This window comes from Elephas maximus, chromosome X (assembly GCF_024166365.1).
Source record: "Elephas maximus indicus isolate mEleMax1 chromosome X, mEleMax1 primary haplotype, whole genome shotgun sequence".
Taxonomy (NCBI): Eukaryota; Metazoa; Chordata; class Mammalia; order Proboscidea; family Elephantidae; genus Elephas; species Elephas maximus.
In genome coordinates this window covers 114418460-114441465 of record NC_064846.1, presented here as the reverse complement: position 1 = coordinate 114441465, position 23006 = coordinate 114418460, and the positions used below count along the sequence as shown (strand labels likewise).

General features: G+C 41.7%; 1 protein-coding gene across 4 annotated transcripts in view; it reads right to left on the bottom strand.

The window, feature by feature from the left end:
* Nucleotides 1-1885: 1885 nt before the first annotated feature.
* PHF8 (PHD finger protein 8) overlaps nucleotides 1886-23006 on the bottom strand; it is a 119932-nt gene continuing 98811 nt past the window's right edge. For 2 of the 4 annotated variants that reach the window (XM_049872588.1, XM_049872587.1), the window contains 3 exons: nucleotides 9405-9514; nucleotides 5437-5764; nucleotides 1888-4481 (listed from right to left, as the gene is read on the bottom strand). In XM_049872588.1, coding sequence (XP_049728545.1) covers nucleotides 4393-4481; nucleotides 5437-5764; nucleotides 9405-9514 — 527 coding nt within the window. In that variant the 3' untranslated portion in view covers nucleotides 1888-4392. Of the gene's footprint in view, nucleotides 4482-5436; nucleotides 5765-9404; nucleotides 9515-23006 lie in introns of all 4 variants that reach the window. The other 2 variants (XM_049872590.1, XM_049872589.1) reach the window with 2 other exon arrangements.

Here is a 23006-nt window from a genome sequence, read left to right as displayed (position 1 = left end):
TACTGGAGGGCAAGGGTCATTTCAGTCAACTTGGTGTGAATAGAGTCCTGATGGACATGGAGGGGCCCATGCAGTTGAGCCAGGGGCAACATAAGCAAACAGAAATGGGGATCTGTACTCAGGACAAGTCAGGGCTAGAAGATTCAGTTTGAGAATCAAAAGAATCCAGACAGGTTAGAGATGATCAACATTTCAGAGGGCCTCATAGTGGAGATAATTCCATCTGGCAAATATAGAAACTGAGAGCCAGACAATTAATGTCTCCCAGATTACTTGGTTAGTCATTGAAAAGGTGGGCTCTTAGCAACCAGTCCAGTATACTTTTCCACTCTACGCCGGAATGAGGGAACTCTGAGGTTGGGTGTCCTGTTCCCTTCCCAATTTTTAGACAGGAGCCTCTGGTCTGCCGGCACCTCCTGCCTGGACTGAGGAGTAAGTAAGGTGACTGAGATGATAGCTTATCCTCTAATCTGAGGCCTTGGCCTCTCACTGGAGAGTGTGGGGTGGGAGTTGGGGACAAAGAGAACCAAGCCCATCATTACTGAAAGGGCTCTGACCTCCCTCTTCCTCTTTCCTGTTGCCTTTCTACCAGGAGATACAGTTCCCAATCAATACCCTGGATTTTGTGAGCCTTTTCTATTAAAAAAGACATCACCTTACTGGCAGGAATCCTGCCTAATACCAAGATTTAGATTGTGAGAGCTGGAGGAAGTCATTTAACCACTAGGTGCCAAATTCAGACAGCCTCACCCCAGACCCACAGAAGAATCTCCAGGAAGGAGAAATCCTGGTTAAGTTTAAACTCCTTTTACAGTTGAACCTCAGCCAGCAAGCTGCCTGCCGTGGGTCAGAGTCAGGGTGTAGGTGACTTAGGAACTGAGGCTCCCAACATCATCCCAGGGGCTCTCCTCAGGACACAATTTTCACTTTGCACACAATAGGTGCTCAGTAAACATCTGTTGGATGATCGTGCCCCAAAAGATTTTCTAACACAGTGAACTTGGGAAAGAATGAGCTTTGGGGTTAGGCAGAATCCAGCTGTGGAAGATCACTATCAAGTTTCAGTCTCTTCATCTGTAAAATAGGGCTAGTATCTACTACATTGGGTTGTCAGTCAGGATAAAATGAGATATCCGAAGTAAACCCCTAGCCCAATGCCTGACACACAAAAGGCACTTAATATATGGTAACGGTTATCAGTGATAGGTGGCAGATCAGAGTGATAAGAACACAGACTCTGGAACCAGGCTGGTTCCACAACTTACTACATGTGTGATCCTGGAAGGTTATTCTGTTTCTTAATTAGTAGGATGAGGATGTTCATGAGGATGAAATAAGTCAATATACATAAAGCACTTAGAGCAGTGCCTGGCACTGGGAAGAGTTAGGTATTAGCTCTGACAATTATATTCTATCCTTGCACTGGCCCCAAGCACAGTAATGAAGTCCAAATTGTACCACAAGTGCTTGGAGTAGTATGTCAGAGAAAGAGAGAAAAAACAAAAAAACACATTTGCAGAAAGAGGACAATAGGTGGAGTCATTAAAAACAGCCTGTGGAAGCTATGGAAAGCCCTCCCAAGGAACCTGTCAGGTCCCTTTGAATTGTTGTACCCTTTCTTTTTGGTCCACTGCAATTCTGATTGCCTATTTTGGGTGTGTGGATGTGTTCCTTCTGAAGGCAGGGATCCTGTTCCGTCTCCACCCCAGGCACAAGGTTGGGCACCAGAGAAGTGTCCAAGGACAACTTGCTGAGTTGATGGTAGGGAGGGAGAGACAGACAGAGAATGTGCAAAGACAAGAAGGCACTCCTGGACTCCACTTCTCACCATCACCACCACCGCCACCACCACCACCAAAAAAAGACCAAGCAAAGCAATTGCTAAGATAAATCACTTTTATCTCTATAGGAAAGGGAGGATCTAAAAAAAATATAAATTACATTAGTAACACAACATAAGAAAAAAGCAGGGGGGAAAAAAACCAACAGAGAAGTCTGGATGATGCTACTCTAACCTGTTTATAAAAAGGTCCTGCATCAGAAATTCACAATTCTACCCACTTCTAAAAATATATTTAGACATGTACAGAAGCGGTGGGCTTGTTTTTTAAATTGTTTGCTTTTTTTTTTTGTAAAAAATATATTAAAGGTGAATAGAAATCCTCTCTCCCCTTCCCCTATCCCAGCTCTCTGCTAGGGAGTGGAGACCAGAGATAACTCTCTTACCATGTTCTAAACCTTGGTTACTATCACCCCCAACCCCTCCCCAACTCACTTCAAACACTTAGAACATGAAACAAAAAAAGCACACTAGTCTCTTTGGAAAAGTGTAACTCTGAGGGTAAACTTGCTTTTCATTTGAAACAACACAAAACAACAAACAAGAAATTATGAGAACCCAACCAAACTAAACAAAACCCAGTCAAATGGAGGTTGGGCTTCAGCTCCACAGAAACTTCTAACAAAGAAACAATGGGCAAGAGGTCTGGGACCAGGGGGATTTGCTAGTAATTAGCTGCCTTTGAAAGATCAAGAGGGGTGTTAATGGGCAGAAGGGCTGGAGACCTGGTCTTGGTTACAGCAGTCAGGACCTAGTGGGGCAGATGCCTTCACAGGGACACAGGCCTCCCCTTCCCTCCCCCTCACTACCCTCTGCTGCCTTCAAATCCCTAAGATAAGCAAAGCTGGGTAGAAATAGAGGGGAGGGAGTAGGGGCTTCATGTGCTGGGGGGAGGTAGCCAGGCATTTTGCCTTTGGTGTGACTAGATGGAGGAATGCTTGGCCCCTGGGGTCCCCAATGTAGAAAAAGCTAATGGGGCTGAGGGACCCCTGATTCCAAGGAAGGGGAGTAGAGGCAGGACTGTGGAGAAAAGAAAGACAAACTGGAGAAACAAAGAAGACAAGGGAAGCCTCACATATTCCCTGTGGCCTGCATGGTTAAATTCCCCAGAAGCACTGGGCAAGTTGGAGTGAGGTTATAGTGGGGGGCGGGGGGGGGGTAGAGGGCAAAGATACACTCCACTTGGGCAGTGGCAAAAAGGAAAGAAGAGGGGGTTTTCCATCAAGTGCAGATTGCCAGTGAGGCAAAACAGGTAGGAGGCAGGGAGGTGGGGTGGGAGAGGGAAGAGGACAATGGAGAGGATCCACAAAGGGAAGAAGAGGAGAAGGGGAGGATCAGATTATCCGCTCCTTCACAGAGGGACGTCTCTTCTACTAGGCTTGGGCTCATGAGTGGCCCATCTGAACTCTGCTTGAGTGCTGACCTGACGTCTGGAAGTGCAAAGGCCCAGGAGTGAAGATGTGAGTCCTGAAGTCTTCTTCAGACCAAGACCTCAGGTGGGGAAAGAAGTAGGGAGGTTTCCAATGGCGGACCCAGGGGTGAGCTGTCCCACCACAACCCCTCCAGAAGGTCTAGGCTGTGCTCTGTGATACAGGTGAAGGGAGCAGGCCATAAGGCCAGGGTTATCTGCTTCAGTCACAGGTGCTTTCAGGTTTCTGGGAGATGGCTTTTCACCTGCTGGGGTCCAGCCACAGCCATGTTGATAATGTTCTGCAGGACCTCAAAGTCCAGGCAAATCCCTGGAGCTCACCCTGGGACAAGGGGCTTCACCTGTAGCCACCTAAAAGCAGCTTCCTCCAATAGGCTGCAAAGTCATGGTCAAAGACATAGGCATCTGTCCTCTCCCCACCTTGAGAAGTGACAGGAATCTCCCTTCTTCTCAAGGATGAGTGAAGTCAGCCCATGTCCTTTCTATGCCATCTCTGAAAACGGCCCACAGTGGGGCAGTAAGAACACTCTGGGCCTGCCTCTTTATTTCCATGAAGCATTTGGCATGAGGGAGCAGAGGCTAGACCCTTCTCCACAAGTGTGGAGGTGGGGCACGTCCACTAGACTGGGAGAAAGAAGGGGAAGGAACAGTGGACAGAAATAGGCAGGCTTCTGGAGACAGGACTGGAACTGCAGAAAGTGTCAAGTGCTGGGCCTCCCACTTCATGACCAGGGAAATACCGAGGGACCCAGGCTCTCTTCATGCTGCCTTCTGGCTCTGGGGCAGGGTGGCGAGAGTAAAGGGCAGACAAGGCAAGTAAAAGGAAAATGGGTTGGAGCAGCAGCAAAGAGGGCTCTTGTCAGCTGGACGCCATTCCCATTTACCTGCTACTCAGGGGAACGGAGAAGGCAGGCAGGATGCTTTAGTGGAAGTGGGGAAAAGAGTTGGGAGAAGTTGGTGGAGGGGTCCATGGGGGAGTCCATGCCTTTGGTCAGTCCCAGGAAAGCAGGACAATGCACCTCAGCACCTTGTCTGGGGCAGACAGGATCCAGGAGTGCCCCAAAAGTCGACAATGGAGAAGGTAATGGGGGTGAAGGGGTGGGGGAAGGAGTATAGGGGGGGCTCACAGAAGGAGTTTGCCATTTCTGTGGATTTTCAGGATACGGCCGAGTCTCTGCTTTGCTGTGGCCAGGCCCTTTTTGGGACGCTTTCCTGTAGGGGAAGGGAGAGGTAAGCAAGGTCCCCCCGCAGCTTGGGCAAGGGCTTCAGCATCAACTTTGCCAATGGTCCTCAGGCCACCTCCCTTCTCTTTTCCTCTGCCCAGTAAGTCTCCCCATCCTAAGGCCTGGCTTCCAGCCCACCGTAAGCAAGAAGTTCTTGTTAACTACTTACATTCAACATTACATGCCTTTGCTCTTTTTCCTATGACCTCCTGCAGCAGCTATGAACTACCTGTGCTCTGGTTACAATCTGTCCAGTTCCTTTCCCCCACTGCTTTGGTCTCAATCATTTTGCCTCCTTAATTCTGCAGGGAGGTGATTGTGCTACTGTGTCCTCTTATCCTGACCACCAGGATTGGACACGCACCTAGTTAGTGACTGTAGCTCAGTATATTTGAATTTGTTATCCTCAGGGCCTTGTTTCATTAGAAATCCCTGTCCCCATCACTCTAATGTCATACCAAACTCACCCTCCTTGAGCTGAGCACTCTAGGGACTGGGCTTTGAGGGCCAAAGTGAGGAAAAGAAGGGGCTTGACTCCCCTCTCTCTTGCCTCTTCCTCTTTCCTCATATCAAATCACCTCCCATGTCCTTTTTGACTTCTTTCATATTTGATTAATTTTTTTCTCTACCTCTCTACTTCCTCTGCCAGAGCCCCAGCCCCTCTTTATTCCTTCCTGAATCTGTGTATTTGTCTCCTCCCTAGATTTCCCATATACAGTCCACCCTCCACTCTGGCCACCAGAAGAATCTTTCTAAACCCAAACCTGATCTCTCTGCTTAACACCATTCAATGCTACAACACCATTACCTCTGGGATCAAGTCCATGCTTCTTAGATTAACCCTCAGTGTCCCTCCCTGGTGTTCTCATTTATCAAAGAACTTAGAGGTTGGAGTAGGTGGCCCTAAGATCCTTCTCACTTCTACAACCATACGGTAGTTGTACCTTGTCCTGACTGATTGCTCTGGGAGCCAATTGAAGGGCGCCGCTGGGTCAAGAAGACACCGGGGGCCATGGGTGTAGTGCTGCGGTTTGCCTGGGCCATGCCAAAGGCATTGGGACGAGCAGTATACTCATGGTCAGCAAGGCTTCCTGACAGGGCCTCTTGTTTAGGCTCAGGAGGTGGCAGGGGGTTGAAAAGCTGGGGTGTAGTGGCCAGAGGAGGGGCTGGTGTTGCCAGGTTGAGATTGGAGTCTTGAGGGCGAGGTTGTTCTACCTCCTTCAGCAAAGGTTTCTTCTTGACATATTTCTTCTTTTGGGTCTTCTGCAGCTCCTGAAACACAAGCCAAGTGGGAGGGGAGAGTTCAGGAGTGGAAAAAAGAAAAGAAAATTTCCCAGAAAGGGAACTGGATAATGGACACCCCCTCAGTCTAGCCTGAACGTACACACAACACAGAGGCCTTCCAATATCCAAGGTTATCTCTTTGGTAAATGAGTTAGGAAATTTGGGTTTCGGTCCTAGCATTGCCACTAATGAGGTAGACCATGGACACTTCTATTAATAATAGCTAAATTTATGCCAGCAGCTAAGGTACTTTATCTCATTTAATTCTCCTAACAGCCTTGAGAAAGAAAAATCCTCATTTTACAGATGAGAAAACTGAGGTGCAGGGATATTAAGGAACTTGAGCCTAAAGCTTCACATCTGAAAAGTAGTTTGAGTCCAGTATTCAGCCCAGGTCTACTCAACACAGAACCTATAAACTTCAAGATGGAAGACCTAAGAATAGAAAAAAATATTAACTTTGCAATGAGATAAATCTAAGTTTAAATCCAGGCTTGTGACTTCCTAAATTGTGTGACCTTGGTCAAGTTACTAACCTTTCTGAATCGCAGTTGCCTCATCTGTAAAATGGGGAAAATAATATCTGTTTTTCAGGGTTGTTGGAAAGATTAAATTAAAAAAATGTAAAAACACACAGCACTAAGCAGGAGGAACTCAACAAGTGGTAAATTATTATTTTTAGTTTCATCTCTTATAATGGCTTCTCTTCCTTTTGCTGGTCTTTTTAACAGAGGACTTGACAATCCTCCAGGTCACTGGGTCTTAAAACCTCAATTTTGGATGAGAGGGATGAATAAGGAGCTGTGTCACTTCTCCCAGTGTCTTAGATTCCATCCATCCATTGCTTTATGGCTCTACTATCCACTGCATAGTGGGTACCTGTATAGTGGGCATCTGGAGCCCTGAGAACCTGGAAAAGGTGGTGCTGAGAGCATGTGAACGACTTCACCTTCTGAAATGCTACACAGCCACACAGACCAACACAATGGTTACATTTCTTTGCCTTCTCTTGGCAACACAGGCCTACTCCTGCCACTCGGAAGATCTGACAGGCTGTGGCTACCATAGGAATTTCTGGGGGACAAGAATAATAATATTAGCAATACATGCCAGGCACTGTTCTATATTTACTCATTTAATACTTATAAGAACCTGAAAAGTAAGAACTATAATCCCATTTTAAGGATAAAGAAAACTGTGGCACAGAGAGGTTAAGTCTTTTCCCCAAGGTTAGGGGACCAATAAGTGGCCAAGCCAGGATTTAGACCCAAGCCACCTAGCTTCAGATCTCTGCTCTCAGCCACACTGCTATTCCACCCATTCCAGGAATTGCATTTCTGCTCCCATTTCTCTCATCCTAATCCAGAAATTATCTCTTCACATCTAGATCACTTAGCCTAAGTTTTTCTTCCTTTGCCACCAATCTCTTTCTCATCCAGACACCCTCACAGAAGATTAGACTGTCTTATGACTAGACCACTTTTATCTTGCCAATTTCTTTACTCAAAAAACTGTTAGCAGGTTTCTACCCAAGTTCAAGCTCCTGACCTGGTGTGTATATCCTTCCAGTCTGCCCACTTACGCCTAGCCAACCCATGATGATAATGATGAAAGGCTAACATAGCTAACATGTCTAAGGCACTTGCTCTGTGCCAAGTACCGTTCTAAAAGCTTTTACATGTATTACCTCATTTAATCTTCATACAAAATCTATGAGGAAATTGAGGCACAGAGATGTTAAGTAACTTGCCCAAGTGGCAGAGGCAGGATTCAAGCCCAAGTAGGCTAGCTCCAGAATTCATGCTTTTAACCACTATTTATCTTACCCCATTCCCCAACATGAAGCTTCCAATCCAGAAATATCTGATTATTCATTCATTCACTCACTCCAACACTAAGTAGATACGTGTGCTTAGCATAATGGGAATACCAAGTTGACTTAGATATATCCCCACCCCAGGGGCACTTAAGAGTTTAATAAGGGTCACAGAAAAGTATATTTATGATTGTAAGTACCATGAGAGAATGCTATGGAAGCACAGAAGGAGGCTAATGAAATAAATTGGTAATAGGTGTTGTGAAGGGATGTTAGGTAAGATGTCTGAAGGAACATGATGCCCAATGGGCAGAAGCTTGTGTAAAGGGACAGAGGCATAAAACAATCTGATATGATGACTGAACTATGAGTACCATGCATATTACATGAGTACCACAATGCAGTATGGTTGTAAAGTGCATCTATGAAGGGCTGGCAGGCAAGAGAGGAGAGGTGACTAAGACCAAATCAAGAGGACCTTGTGTGCTATATCAAGGAGTCCCTTTTTCCTGGAATGCCTCCTTGTTCCCTACCAGAAGCTTAGCCTACAAAACCCCTCCCCAATTTCAAAACCTCTTCATTGAGGTAATTCCAAACAGAAGTGAGGTCCTTAAAAGGCACTAACAGTAGTTTTCACACCTTTCATTAATTTATCTGTTTATTTAAAGCAGTAGAACCCCTTTTATCAAATCACATCTTACATATACATCTTGCATATACGCAACACAGAGAAGTTCTGGTCAAAGAAGGGCTGTTTTGCCAGCTTGGTTTCTGCTGGCTCCCAATGATAGCCTCTGAGACATTTCTAAGCAACTCTAGAGCTCCACAGAACATCATATGAAAAACAAGTCTATTAAATTTTATTAAAATAGGATTTACTTAATTCTATAAACATTTAACTATTTCATTTTATTTAAATAGCAAGTAACATGAAATTTGAGGTTAGAGGATATGAGTTTGAATCTTGTCTCCTCCATTTACTGGCTGTATTATCCTGGACTAGTCACTTAAAGAGAGTCTCATTTTCTTCACCTGTAAAATGATGAAAATACCACCCATTGAACGGGGCTATTGGGCATGTTACATGAGACATTGTAAATGGAAGCACCTAGCATACAGCAGATATTCAATAAATGCTCTAAGCTGCAGGATATGATATGAGGAGCTAAGGGGATATTGATAAGGGAAGAATTAGAAGATTCATCTCCAACTGCTCCCAGAGTCACTGAGCACATTACACAGGTTAAAGAACGCTGTAAACTGTAATGTTTGGGGGTGAACTTGATTCTAGTGAAGATGGCCCTTTAGGACAAAAAGTAGCGGTGGAGTTTTCTTAGGAAGCAGGGGATGAAGATCAAGGCAATAGTATTTGGTAAAGAAAACAAGAAAAACCTCTTTCCAATATACCAAATTACAGTACTAGTCGGTGGCTGAGACCTTGAGTGTACTCAGCTGAGTCACCTTCTTGAGGTGTCATTGAGGGTAAATGCTCTCACCCAAGGACAGACTTGGCCCTTCCCAACTGAGAGGTTTTTACATATCCAGGAAGGCAAGTGATATTAGCAAGGGTCTTTCCCTGGCCCCGTATTTTCTTTCATACCAAATATGTAACCAGTGGAAGCAGTATGTTAATAAGTTGGGGTGTGAAGTATATAGGAGGGGATTGGGACTCTACCACGGATAAAGACCAAAGGTTACCCACTACCCAGTAAGACAACAGTGGGATCCTATCAGCCTGAAGGTCTGAGTTTTGAGGCTTTAAGTCAAACAGGGATAAGTAGCAGGACCATTGCCTGGGGTGTCAGCACCTACCTGCTGGGCCAACTTTGCAGCTGCTGCAGCCAAGCCTGTCTCAATGGAGGCTACCCGGGTCCCCTCACGCACAGGGCGGTCCTGTTTTGGTAGGGTTGGGGTCACACGGGCTGCAGGAGAAACAGGATGAAAAGGTGTCACTCTCTTGAGTATAGCTGAAAAAATGTATCTGAATGTCAATCATGTCCCACACCTCCCAGCTCCCCAAAAGGTGGTTTGATTGGTCTTCATGGTTCTAGTTTTTTATAAAGACAGATTTTGCTTTCTGTAGGTAAGAAGCTAATCCACAAATGACAAAAACACACAAAGCACACACTGATGAAAGCATCGAAGGTATCCTCCCTGAACTGGCATTGAAGGTTATCCATGTTCTGGCTCCTGATCTACCTACCCCCCTCCCCCGCCCACAACTTATTTCTACACCCACAACCACAGCCTCTCCAGACAGCATGGCTTCCTTATTACACTTCCAAAATATGTACAGCTGTGTCTTTACCCTCACTATCCACACTGCCTGGAGTGCACTCTTGCTTTTTGTTTACCTATTCAAAACCTGCCCATCCTTTAAAGGTAAGCTGAAATCATTCTCCCATGTAAAACCTCTGGAACCTCTCCAGCACACATGATCTCTCTGTCCCCTAAACTTATGATCTGTACAAGTCACTTGATACATACCACGTACAACCCTGTCTCGTTCCCGATTATTGATGCATGTTATTTTGTCCACCAATCACACTATGAGCTCCTGAAGAAGACTGTCTTCTCTTATAACTCCCTTATACTGCTTTAACAACCCTGAATCAAGAAATAGTGAAAGTCCTACCTGGGCAAGAAAAAGAAAGGGCGTCCAAATGGGAAATGAAGAAGTAAAACTACCCCTACTCGCAGATATGATGCTATACATATGGAACCCCAAAGATTCCACACCGTTGTCCTTCTGCAGCAAAGATCCGAAAAACTAAGTAAAACAGATACAAACGTAAGTCCTAGAACCCTAAGCATCAAATGAAGGGATAAAGAACTCAATCAAGCACTGAATGGAATAAGAAACTGACAGAGAACAGAGAACAAAGAGAGCTACAGAGTGGAGGTCCCCTACCAGCTAATGTGGCATGGACTCACCATCTCGGACCCCTCAGCCACCAAGAACAATGGAAAGGGAGTACAGGAAGGCAACTTCGCAGAGCTCCCAGCAGGAGACAGAGCACCCAGTAACCAGAGATACATGCTTTCCCAACCCCACCCTTCTTCCCCCTGCGCAGCTTCTGCTGCTTTCCTGCAAGCCGTGGTCGCTTGGCCAGAGAGATGTCAGTTCCATGCTGCTTAGATTTGCTCAGCCCCCACCAGCTGGCTCCTTCAGTGCCATCTTTGGTTGTTGTTGTTTTGGCTTCTTTTTGTTTCTTCTCTCTCTCTCACCTCCTTCCTTTCCTTTCTCCTGTCCAGCTGGCACCATGTGCCATCTCTGCTCCCAAGCCCCACACTGTGGGCCCCAGGACGTGCTGCAAATACCCATTCCTGCCCCTTCCCATACGCTGGACCTACCCTGCTGCACCATAGGTGAGCGACTGTGAGAAGTATCATGCCCACAGGCGAGCAAACAAGAACGTCCAGCCCGCATGCCCAGAAATAACCAAATAATACAAAAAAGCAGGACAGAACAACCAAATCTACAATTAATAAATGAAGAAAATAATTACTGACTGTCTTGAAGACAGCAGACAATATCAAAACATAAAAAAAAAGAGACAGGATGGCTCCAAAATGAGTCCAATATAAAATACCAGATGACCTTTGGATAGAAGAAAAAAAAATTTTTTTTTTTTTTTGGAATTACCTGATAGGGAATACAAAGCTCTAATATTCAGGGCTCTCCAAAAGACGATGGAAAAAAATAGACAAAATCATGGAAAATACAGGAAAATCATAGAAAACACAAACAAAAGAATGGAACAATTCAGGAAAATAATACAGAAACAAAATGTCAAAATAAACAAACAACTGGAAATAATACAAAAACAGCAATTAGAAATCCAACAGATACACAACAAAATTTCAGAAATAGTGCCATAGAAGGTTTTAAGAGCAAATTTGAAACACTGGAAGAGAGGATCAGCAAAATTGAAGACAAATCCTTGGATACCATTTCATTTGAGGAAAAGTCAGAGAAAAGAATGAAGAAAAATGAAGAAAGGTAGAGAATTAAGTGGGAGGCAATCAAAAACAAAAATCTATATGTGATCAGAGTTCCAGAACAGGGGGAGAAAATGGAAAACACAGAGAGGATCATCGAAGATTTGCTGACAGAAAACTAATATCATGAAAGGTGAAAAGCTGACAATCCAAGAAGCTCAACAAATGAAATACAGGATAGACCGCTAAAGAAAATCACCGAGACATATTATAGTCACACTCACTAAAACCAAAGACAAAGAAAGAATCCTGAGAGCAGCTTGAGAAAAACAAAAAGTCACATACAAAGGGGCAACAGTAAGTCTAAGCTCTGATTACTCGGAACAAACCGTGCAGACAAGAAGTCAATGGGATGACATATATAAAACCTTGAAAGAAAAAAATTGCCAACCAAGAATAATATATGCTGCAAAACTCTCACTGAAATATGACAGTGAAATGAGGACATTTCCAGATAAACAGAAATTAAGGGAATACATAAAAACCAAAGCAAAATTACAAGAATTATTAAAGGAAGTCCTTTGGTTAGAGAACCAATATCATCAAACAACAATATGAATCTAGGACCCGAGACTGCATCAACCAGACACCAAACTAGGTAATGAACTCTCAAGGATAAAATAAAACTAAAAAATATACAATACGAAACCAGGGTTCAATTTGAAAATGACAACAACGTCAGAACAATAAAAGAGGGAATAAAGGTGTAGGTATAGAGCTTTCAAATGGAGAGGAAGTCAAGGCAATACCAATAAAAGACTGGTTTAAACTTAGGAAGATAGGGGTAAATTTCAAGGTAACCACAAAGAAAGGCAACAAACTTACTCATCAAAATAAAGAAGAAAAACAAAGTCTCTGTAAACACAAAATCTACAAAAATGAAATAAAGGAAAAAAGATCCACAAATAAAAGGAATTCAGCACAGGGGAGTAACAGGAACAAAGAAAATGTCAGCACCATGAAAAAAAAAAGGCACTACAAAATGACAGGAACAATCTCACAGCTATCAATAATCACACTGAATGTAAATGGCTTAAATGTACCCATAAGGAGACAGAGTGACAGAATGGATTAAAAACAAACAAAAAAACAGGACCCATCAATATGCTATATACAAGAGACACACCTTAGAAACAATGACATAAATATATTAAAAATCAAAGGATGAAAAAAAATCAAGCAAAAAAAAAAGAGTAGAAGTGGCAATACTAATCTTAGATAAAATAGACTTTAAAACAAAATCCACCTTAAGAGACAAAGAACGGCATTACATAATGATCAAAGGGACAATCCATCATGAAGGCATAACCGTAATAAACATCTATGCACCCAATGAGAGGGCTCCAAAACACAAAAAACAAACTCTAATAGCACTGAAAAGAGAAAGACAGTTATACAATAATAGTAGAAGACTTCAACATACCACTCTCAGTAAAGGACAGAACATTTAGAAAGAAACTCAACAAAGATGCAGAAGAGCTAAAGGCTACAACCAACCAACTTGACCTCACAGACACATATAAAACACTTGACCCAACAGCAGCAAAGTCCACATTCTTTTCCAACAAACATAGAACGTTTTCCAGAACAGACTACATCTTAGTCCACAAAGGAACCCTCAACAAAATTCAAAACACTGAGACTATAATACAAAGTATCTTCTCTGATCACAATGTCATCCAAGTAGAAATTAATAACAGGAAGAGCAATGAAAAAAAAATCAAATACATGAAAACTGAGTAACAGCCTGCTTAAAAACTACTGGGTAACAGAAGAAATCAAAGATGGAATCAAAAAATTCCCAAAATAAATGAGAATGAAAACACCCCATACCAAAACCTTTGGGACATAGCAAAGGTAGTGCTCAGAAGTCAATTTATAGAAAAAGAAGCACACATCAAAAAAGATGAGACAAAATCAAAACATTAATGGTACAACTCAAACCAATAGAAAGGGAACAGCAAAAGAAGCCCACATCCACCAGAAGACAGGAAATAATAAAGATCAGAGCAGAAATAAATGAAATAGAGAATAGAAAAACAATACAAAGAATCAACAAAACCAAAAGTTGGTTCTCTGAAAAGGATCAACAAAATCGACAAACCATTGGCCAAACGGACAAAAGAAAAACAGGAGAGGATGCAAATAGCCCAAATAGGCAATGAAATGGGGGACATTACAACAGACACAACTGAAATAAAAAGGATCATAACAGAGTACTATGAAAAACTATACTCCAACAAATTTGAAAATCTAGAGGAAACGGAAAAATATCTAGAAACACACTATCTACCCAAACTAACAAAACTGAAGCTGAAAATCTGAACAGACCCATAATAAGAGAAGAGATTGAAAAGGTAATAAAAAAAAAACTTCCAACAAAAAAAAAGCCCTGGCCCAGATGGCTTGATTGGAGAATTCTACAAAACATTCTGAGATGAGCTTACACCAGTACTACTCAAACAATTTCAGAACACAGAAAAGGAAGGGATACCTCCAAACTCATTCTATGAAGCCAGCATAACCCTGATACCAAATCCAGGGAAAGATACACACAAAAAGAAAACTACAGACCCATATCTCTCACGAATATAGATGCAAAAATTGTGAACAAAATTCTAGCCAATAATATTCAGCATCATAACAAAAAAATAAAACACCACAACCAAGTGGGATTCATACCAGGTATGCAAAGATGGTTCAACATTAGAAAACCAATCAACGTAATCCACCACATAATTAAAAGAATCATATGATCATCTTGATGCAGAAATGGCATTCAACAAAGTCCAACACCCATTCCTGATAAAAACTCTCAATAAAATAGGTACGGAAGGGAAATCCCTCTATGTAATAAAGGGCATCTATACAAAACAAACAGCCAACATCATTCTTAATGGAGTGAGGCTGAAAACATTCCCCCTGAGAACAGGAACAAGACAAGGATGCCCTTTATCACCACTCCTATTTAATGTTGTGCTGGAAGTCCTACCTAGAGCGATAGAGCAAGAAAAAGAAATAAAGGGTATCCAAACTGGTAAAGAAGAAGTAAAACTGTCCCTATTTGTGGATGATACAGTACTATACATAGAAAACTTAAACGACTTCATGAGAGAACTACTGGAGATAATAGGAAGATTCGGCAGATTAGTAGGATACAAGATAAACATACAAAAGTCAGTTAGATCCCTATATGCCAATAAAGAGAATGACAAAAAGGAAATCAGGAAAACAATATCATTTATAATACCCACCACCCAAAACCCACTGCCATCGAGTCGATTCCGACTCATAGTGACCCTTTAGGACAAAGCAGAACTGCCCCATAGAGTTTCCAAGGAGCACCTGGCGGATTTGAACTGCTGACCTTTTTGGTTAGCAGCCATAGCACTTTTATAATATCCCCTAAAAAAATCAAAATACTTAGGAATAAATCTAACCAGGGACGTAAAAGACCTATACAAAGAAAACTACAAAACACTACTGCAAGACACCAAGAAACTACTGCAAGACACCAAGAGATCTACATAAATGGAAAAACATACCATCCTCATGGATAGGTGGCCTCAACATTGTCAAAACGTCAATTCTACCCAAAAAAAAAAGCCATCTACAAATACAATGCAATCCTGATCCAGATACCAACGGAATTCTTTAAAGTGATGGAAAAACTAATCATTAAGTTTATATGGAAAGGGAAGAGACCCTGGATAAGTAAAGCACTACTGAATAAGAATAAAGTAGGAGGACTTGTAGTACCTGACTTCAGAACCTACTATACAGCTATAGCAGTCACAACAGCCTGGTACTGGTACAATGACAGACATATTGACTAATGGAACAGAATTGAGACCCAGATGTAAATCTATCCACCTATGGTTACCTGATCTTCGACAAAGGCCCAAAGTTCATCAAATGGGGAAAAGACAGCCTTTTAAAAAATGGCGTTGGCAAAACTATCTATCTGCAACAAAATGAAACATGACCCATACCTCACACCATGCACAAAAACATTCAAAATGGATCAAAGACCTAAATAAAAAACCAAAAATAAAAATGATCATAGAAAAAAAAATGCAGTCAATGCTAGAGGCCCTAATCCATGGCATAAACAGGACACTAAACGATACCTAACAACACATAAACACCAGAAGATAAACTAGATAATGGGGATCTTCTAAAAATTAAACACTTATGCTCACCAAAAGACTTCACCAAAAGTGTAAAACGAGAACCTACAGACTGGGAAAAAATTTTTGGTATGACACATCCTACAAAGGTCTAATCCCTAAAATCTACAGGAAAATTTGACACCTCTACGACAAAAGGACAAATAATCCAATTAAAAATGGGCACAGGATATGAACAGACACTTCAACGGAGAAGACATTCAGGCGGCTAACAGATACATGAAGAAATGTTTATGATCACTAGCCATTAGAGAAATGCTAATCAAAATCACAATGAGATAACATCTCACCACGACACAACTGGCACAAATCAAAAAAAACAGAAAATAACAAATGTTGGAGAGGCTGTGGGGAGATTGAAACTCTTAAGCACTGCTGGTGGGAATGCAAAATGGTACAACCATTTAGAAAAAAAATATGGCACTTCCTTAAAAAGCTAGAAATAGAAATGCCTTATGATCCAGCAATCCCACTCCCATGAATATATCTTAGAGAAATGAGTCATCAGATGAATAAACATATGCACACCCATGTTCACTGCAACATTATTCACAATAGCAAAAAGATGTCTTTAGTTACCACTCACGTTAAAAAATAAATAAATGAAAAATAAATTTTTTATTTATTGTCTATTTAGTGTTCTCCCCTCCCCTGTAACCATCAAAGATTGTTCCGTTTTGTGTATAAGCCTTTTCGTGAGTTTTTATAGTAGCAGTCTCATAAAATATTTGTCCTTTTGTGATTGACTTCTTTCACTCAGCATAATGCCTTCCAGGTTCATCCACTCACAGATTCATCATAGTTCTTTGTCGTTGCATAGTCGTTGCTGGGCACTTAGGTTGTTTCCAGTGAAGGGTAAGACAGTATCCAATACTGGAGAAGCCAGCACAACTTGACCAAGGCAAGGTGAGAGATACCCCATAGACACCCCAACTCCCTGAGGGACCGAATTACTGGGCTGAGGATTGGGGACCATGGTCTTGGGGAATGTCTACCTCAACTGGCATATAGTTTATAAAGAAAATTTTCTACAATCTATTTTGTTGAGTAACATCTGGGGTCTTAAAAGCCTGTGAGTGATCATCTAATATACTCCACTGGCCTCACACCGTATGGAGCAAGGGAGAACGAAGCAAACCAAAGACTCAAGGAAAGATTAGTTCAAAGGACTAATGGACCACAACTACCACAGCCTCCACCAGACTGAGTCCAGCACTACTAGATAGTGCCCAGCTATCACCACCGACTGCTTTGACAGGGATCACAACAGAGGGTCCCAGACAGAGCTGGAGAAAAAAGCAGAACAACATTCTAACTCACATAAAAAAAGACCAGACTTACTGGTCTGACAAGACCAGAGAAAATCTGAGTATGGCCCATGGACACCCTTTTAACTCAGTACTGAAGTCACTCCTGAGGTTCATCCTTCAGCCAAAGATTAGACAAGCCCATAAAATAAAATGAGACTAAATGCATATACCAGCCCAAGGGCAAGGACCAGAAGGCAGGAAAGAACAGGAAAGCTGGTAACGGGGAAACCAAAGTTAAGAAGGGGAGAGTGTTGGCATGTTGTAGGGGTCACAAACGATGTCACAAAACAACATGTGTATTGTTTAATGAGAAACTAATTTGCTCTGTAAACCTTCACCTAAAGTACAATTAAAAAAAAAAAAGATTCAGCAGAGTGGCAGGATACAAGATCAACATACAAAAATCACACCAACAACGAGAACTTCAAAAAGGAAATCAGGATAACAATACCATTTATAATAGCCCCTTAAAACATAAAATACTTAGGAAAAATCTAACCAGGGATATAAAAGAAAGAAAACTACAAAACACTACTGCCAGAAGCCAAAAGAGACCTATGCAAAATGGAAACACGTACTATATGATCATGGATAGGAAGACTCAACATTGTGAAAGTGTCAGTTCTACCCAAAGCAATCTACAGTTGCAATCCTGATCCAAATGCCAACAGCACTCTTGGTGGAGAAACTGTCAACTTTATATGGAAAGGAAAGAGGCCCCAGATAAGCAAAGCATTATTGAAGAAAAACAAAGTAGGGGCCTCATACTACCCTGTCTCGGAACTTACTATACAGCCATGGTAGCCACAACAGCCTGGTACTGGTACAACAAGAGACACATAGACCAATGGAACAGAATTGAGAACCGAGACATAAATCCATCCACCTATCGTCAGTTGATCTTTGACGAAGCATCAGAGTCCATTAAATGGGGAAAAGACAGTCTTTAACAAATGGTGTTGGCAAAACTGGATATGGATATCCATCTGTAAAAAAATGAAACAGGACCCATACCTCACACCATACACAAAAAGTAACTCAAAATGGATCAAAGAACTAAATACAATATCTAAAACGATAAGGATCATGGAAGAACAAATAGGGACAATGCTAGGGGCCCTACTACATGGCATAAATATAATGCAAACCATAACTAGCAATGCATAAACACCCAAAGATAAACTAGATAACTGGGAGCTCCTAAAAATCAAACACTTAGGGTCATTGAAAGACTTCACCAAAAGAGTAAAAAGAGAACCTACAGATGGGGAAAAAATTTTGGCTACAACATACCTGTCAAGAGCGTAATCTCAAATCTATAAAATACTTCAAGATCTCAACAACAAAAAGACAAATAATCCAATTTAAAAAGAAGCAAAGGATATGAACAGACACTTCACCACGATCAGTAGCCATTAAAAAAAAAAAAAAACCCAAATCGAAACTACAATGAGATACCATCTTACCCAGACATTACTGGCACTAATCAAAAAAACAGAAAATAACAAATGTTGGAGAGGTTGTAGGGAGACTGCAATCCTGCTGGTGGGAATGTAAAATGGTACAACCACTATGGAAAAGGATATCCCTCACCCACTGCCATTGAATCAATTCTGACACATAGCAACCCTGCAGGACACAGGAGAACCACCCCACAGAGTTTCCAAGGAGCAGCTGGTGGATTCAAACCGCCGACCTCTTGGTTAGCAGCTGAGCTCTTACCACCGCGCTACCAGGGCTCTAAAAAGTGACATGGCATCTCCTTAAAAAGCTAAAAGTAGAAAAACCATATGACCCAGCAATCTCACTCCAAGGAATATATGCTAGAGAAATAAGATTCGTCACACAAATAGATACATGGACACCCATGTTCAATGCAGCATTATTTATAATAGCAAAAAGATGGAAACAACCTAAGTGTTCATCAACAGAAGAATGGATGAACAAATTATGAAGCACACAATGGAATACTATACAACGATAAAGAACAATGATGAATCCACGAAACATCTCACAACATGGATGACTCTGAAGGGTATTATGCTAAGTCATAATAAGTCAATCACAGAAAGACAAATATTATATGAGACCACTATTATAAAAACTCAAGAAAAGTTTTACAAATAGAAAAATACAATCTTTGATGGTTATGAAGGAGGGAAGGGAAAATCACTAGCTTGATAGTAGACAAGTGTTAACTTTAGTGAAGGGAAAGACAACACACAATATAGGGGATGTCAGCACAACTTGACCAAAACAAAGTCTTAGAAGCTGCCTAGACACATCCAAACACCTTGATGGACGGAGTTACTGGGGCTGAGGGGTGGTCTTTCAGGGGACATCTAGGTCAACTGGCATAACATAGTTCACAAAGAAAATGTTCTACATTCTACTAAGGTGAGTAGTGTCTGGGGTCTTAAAAGCTTGCGAATAGCCATCTAAGATATTGGTCCCATCCCGTCCAGAGCAAAGGAGAATGAAAAAACCAAAGACACAAGGAAAATATTAGTCCAAAGGACTAATGGACCACATGAACCACACCCTCCCTCTACCAGCATGAGCCCAGAAGAACTAGATGGTACCCGACTACCATCACTGATGGCTCTGACAGGGATCAAAATAGAGGGTCCCAGACAGAGCAGGAGAAAAATGCAGAACAAAATTCAAATTCACAAAAAAAGACCAGACTTACTGGTCTGACAGAGACTGGAGGAACCCCTGAGACTACGACCCCCGGATACCCTGCTAACTCAGAACTGAAGCCACTCCCGAAGTCCACCTTTCAGCCAAAGCTTAGACAGGCCTATAAAACAAACAGGTAACCCTGGTAGCATAGTGGTTAAGTGCTACGGCTGCTAACCAAAGGGTTGGCAGTTCAAATCCGCCAGGCATTCCTTGGAAACTCTATGAGGCAGTTCTACTCTGTCCTATAGGGTCGCTATGAGTCAGAATTGACTCGACGGCACTGGGTTTGGTTTTTTTTTTTTAATAAAACAAACAATAACACACATGAAGAATGTGCTTCTTAGTTTAGTCAAGTGTGAGACCAAATGGGTAATAACACCTGTCCAAAAGTAAAGATGAAAAGGCAGGATGGGACAGGAAAACTGGACGAATGGACACAGGAACCGGGGGTAGAAAAGGGAAGAGTGCTGACACATTGTGGGGGTTGCAACCAATGTAACAGAACAATTTGTGTATAAATTTTTGAATGAGAAACTAATTTGTGCTGTAAACTTTCACCTAAAGCACAATTAAAAAAAAAAACCTATTTGCTAACTAAATTGAGGCAAAGGCATCAAAAACACAAAGAAAGAAATCATTACTCATTTTGACTTTTCAATAGGAAGTATATTTCAGGATAACCAAACAGCCAGAATACTCATTAGAAGCGAGGCTGGTGAGACTTTGTCTCACAGACTTTGGATGTGTTATCAGGAGGCACCAGTCCCTGCAGAAGGACATCATGCTTGGTAGAGGGTCAGTGAAAAAGAGGAAGACCCTCAATGAGATGGACTGACATAGTGGCTGCAACAGTGGGCTCAAACATAATAACAATTGTGAGGGTGGCACAGGACTGCGCAGTGTTTTGTTCTGTTGTACACAGGATCGGTACGAGTCTGAACCGACTCGATAGCACCTAACAACAACCACCACCAGCCCAGTTGGTGAGAGAAAGCTCTTCTTTATACGAGGATGCTAGCCAATAAATGCAGGAGTGACATAATTAGAAAATCACAAGTTTTGCAAATCATCTAATGAAACAATTCATGCTAGGGAATTGAATATTCATGCAATGCCGAAGTACTGCCTCCCAGATTATTTGCTAGTTGCAAGATGAAAAACCTAACTTTACAATAGTGAGATTAGGGGATCATCACCTTAACTAAATATTAAACTTAATGTCACTAATAGTGGGACAATCCAACTTCATGTGTCTCCTGACGAAATAGGAAATTCATAGCATCATTTGAGAAGTAGTTTTGCCAAAGACCTCAAATCAAGCAATCCTTTGATAACTTCCATTTTTTAGCAAACACGAGGGCAGAAGAATGAGTTAAGTGACACCACTAAGAAAAATCTATCTACAAGATACCTGTCTCTTCAAAAAGACAGTGTCATAAAGAAGCAAACAGACAAATCTAGAAGGTGGGGCATGCTACAGGCCAATTAAGAGACTCAAAAGGCATGACAACCAAATGCCATGTGGATCCTGCTCGGATTCTGATTTAAACCAACTGTAAAAATACCATTTTATTTTTTTGTTACACAACTGGAGAGAATTGATTATGAACTCGGTATTAGATGACATTAAGGACTTATGGTTAATTTTGTTACGTATGTTAACAGGATTATGGTTATGTGAGAAAGTGTCTATATTTTTTAGAGATGCATACTGATAAACATGGTGATAAAAATAACACAATACCTGGGGGTTTGCTTTAAATACTTCAGCAAGGAAATTTTTTTTTTAAAAGGAGAAAGCAAATATGGCAACATCTTAGTAACTGCTGATTCTCAGTGCTAGGTATATAGGGAGTCCATTCTACTAGTCTCTATTTTTAATTAAAGAAAAAAGCCAGTATCACAGAACAAACAAGATATGGTGGCACTTACCTAGATTAAAAAACTCCTTAGTAGGTTAGCTATTATTTTTGTTAAAAGGAAAATTTCTGGATAAGCAGCATGCAGATACTAGAACAGCCAACTCGGGGGGCTGGAGTCTTTCTTTAAAGGTGACATTTTGTTTTTTTAAAAAAATGACCTAAAACAACTCTAGCAAAAATGTTAGTACATAAATTTTGGGTCATGGATGCTTGGGTATTTTTTATATTATTCTCTATAGTTCTGTATGTGTGGTAGTTTTAAGACATGGTCCCAAATTCATGGATGCTTTTCCTACTGATAGGTGGGGTCTGTGACCCCTCCCCTTAAATCTCAACAAGTTCCTTTATAACCCATAGAATGTGGTAGAAGTGATACTGCATGATTTCTGCAGCTAGGTTAGAAAAGGCAATTTCAGTTTCCATTTTGCTCGCTAGAACAGTCATGCTTGGAGCCCTGAGCCCCCATGCAAGAAGTCTGACTAGCCTGAGGCCACTAGGCAGTGAATAAACCAGAACATGGAGAAGCTACATGTTGGAAGTCTGGTTGGCACCTTTAGTCTTTGAGTCCTTTCAGCCCAGGCACCAGACATGTGAATGAATGAGACTTTGGATGACTCAAGCCCCTAGCTATGAAGTCACCCTAGCCTTCCAGTTTTCTCAGCTGATGCCCCAGACATCATGGAGCAGAGATAAGCTGTCCTCACTGGGCCTTTTCCAAATTCCTGACCTGCAGAGTTTATCATGAGCATAAGAAAAATGATTGTTTTAAGCTGAAAACACCAAACACCTTGATTGGACCTGAGATTTGGGCAGGGAATGGGGGGAGGGAACAAACTATAAAAGACATTTTGGGGGAACAATTGGAAAAATTTTTATTATGGATGGGGTATTAGAAGATATTCTAAAACCAAAATCAAACCCATTGCCATTGGGTTGATTCCAACTCATAGTGACCCTGTAGGACTGAGTAGAACTGCCCCATATGGTTTCTATGGAGCGGCTGGTGAATTCGAACTGCTGACCTTTTGGTTAGCACCCTGAACTCTTAACCATTGTGCCATCAGGCTCCATTAGGAGATATTAAGGAATTATTACTAACTTGTTAAGTATAATAAAGGTATTGCTATTGTTATTAGGTGCTGTTGAGTCAGTTTCTACTCATAGTGACCCTATGCATAACAGAACAAAATGTTCGGTCCTACACCATCCTCACAGACCACCTGTCTGTCAGTTTGTCATGCTGTGGTAGCTTGTGTGTTGCTGTGATGCCGGAAGCTACGCCACCGGTATCTCAAATACCAGCAG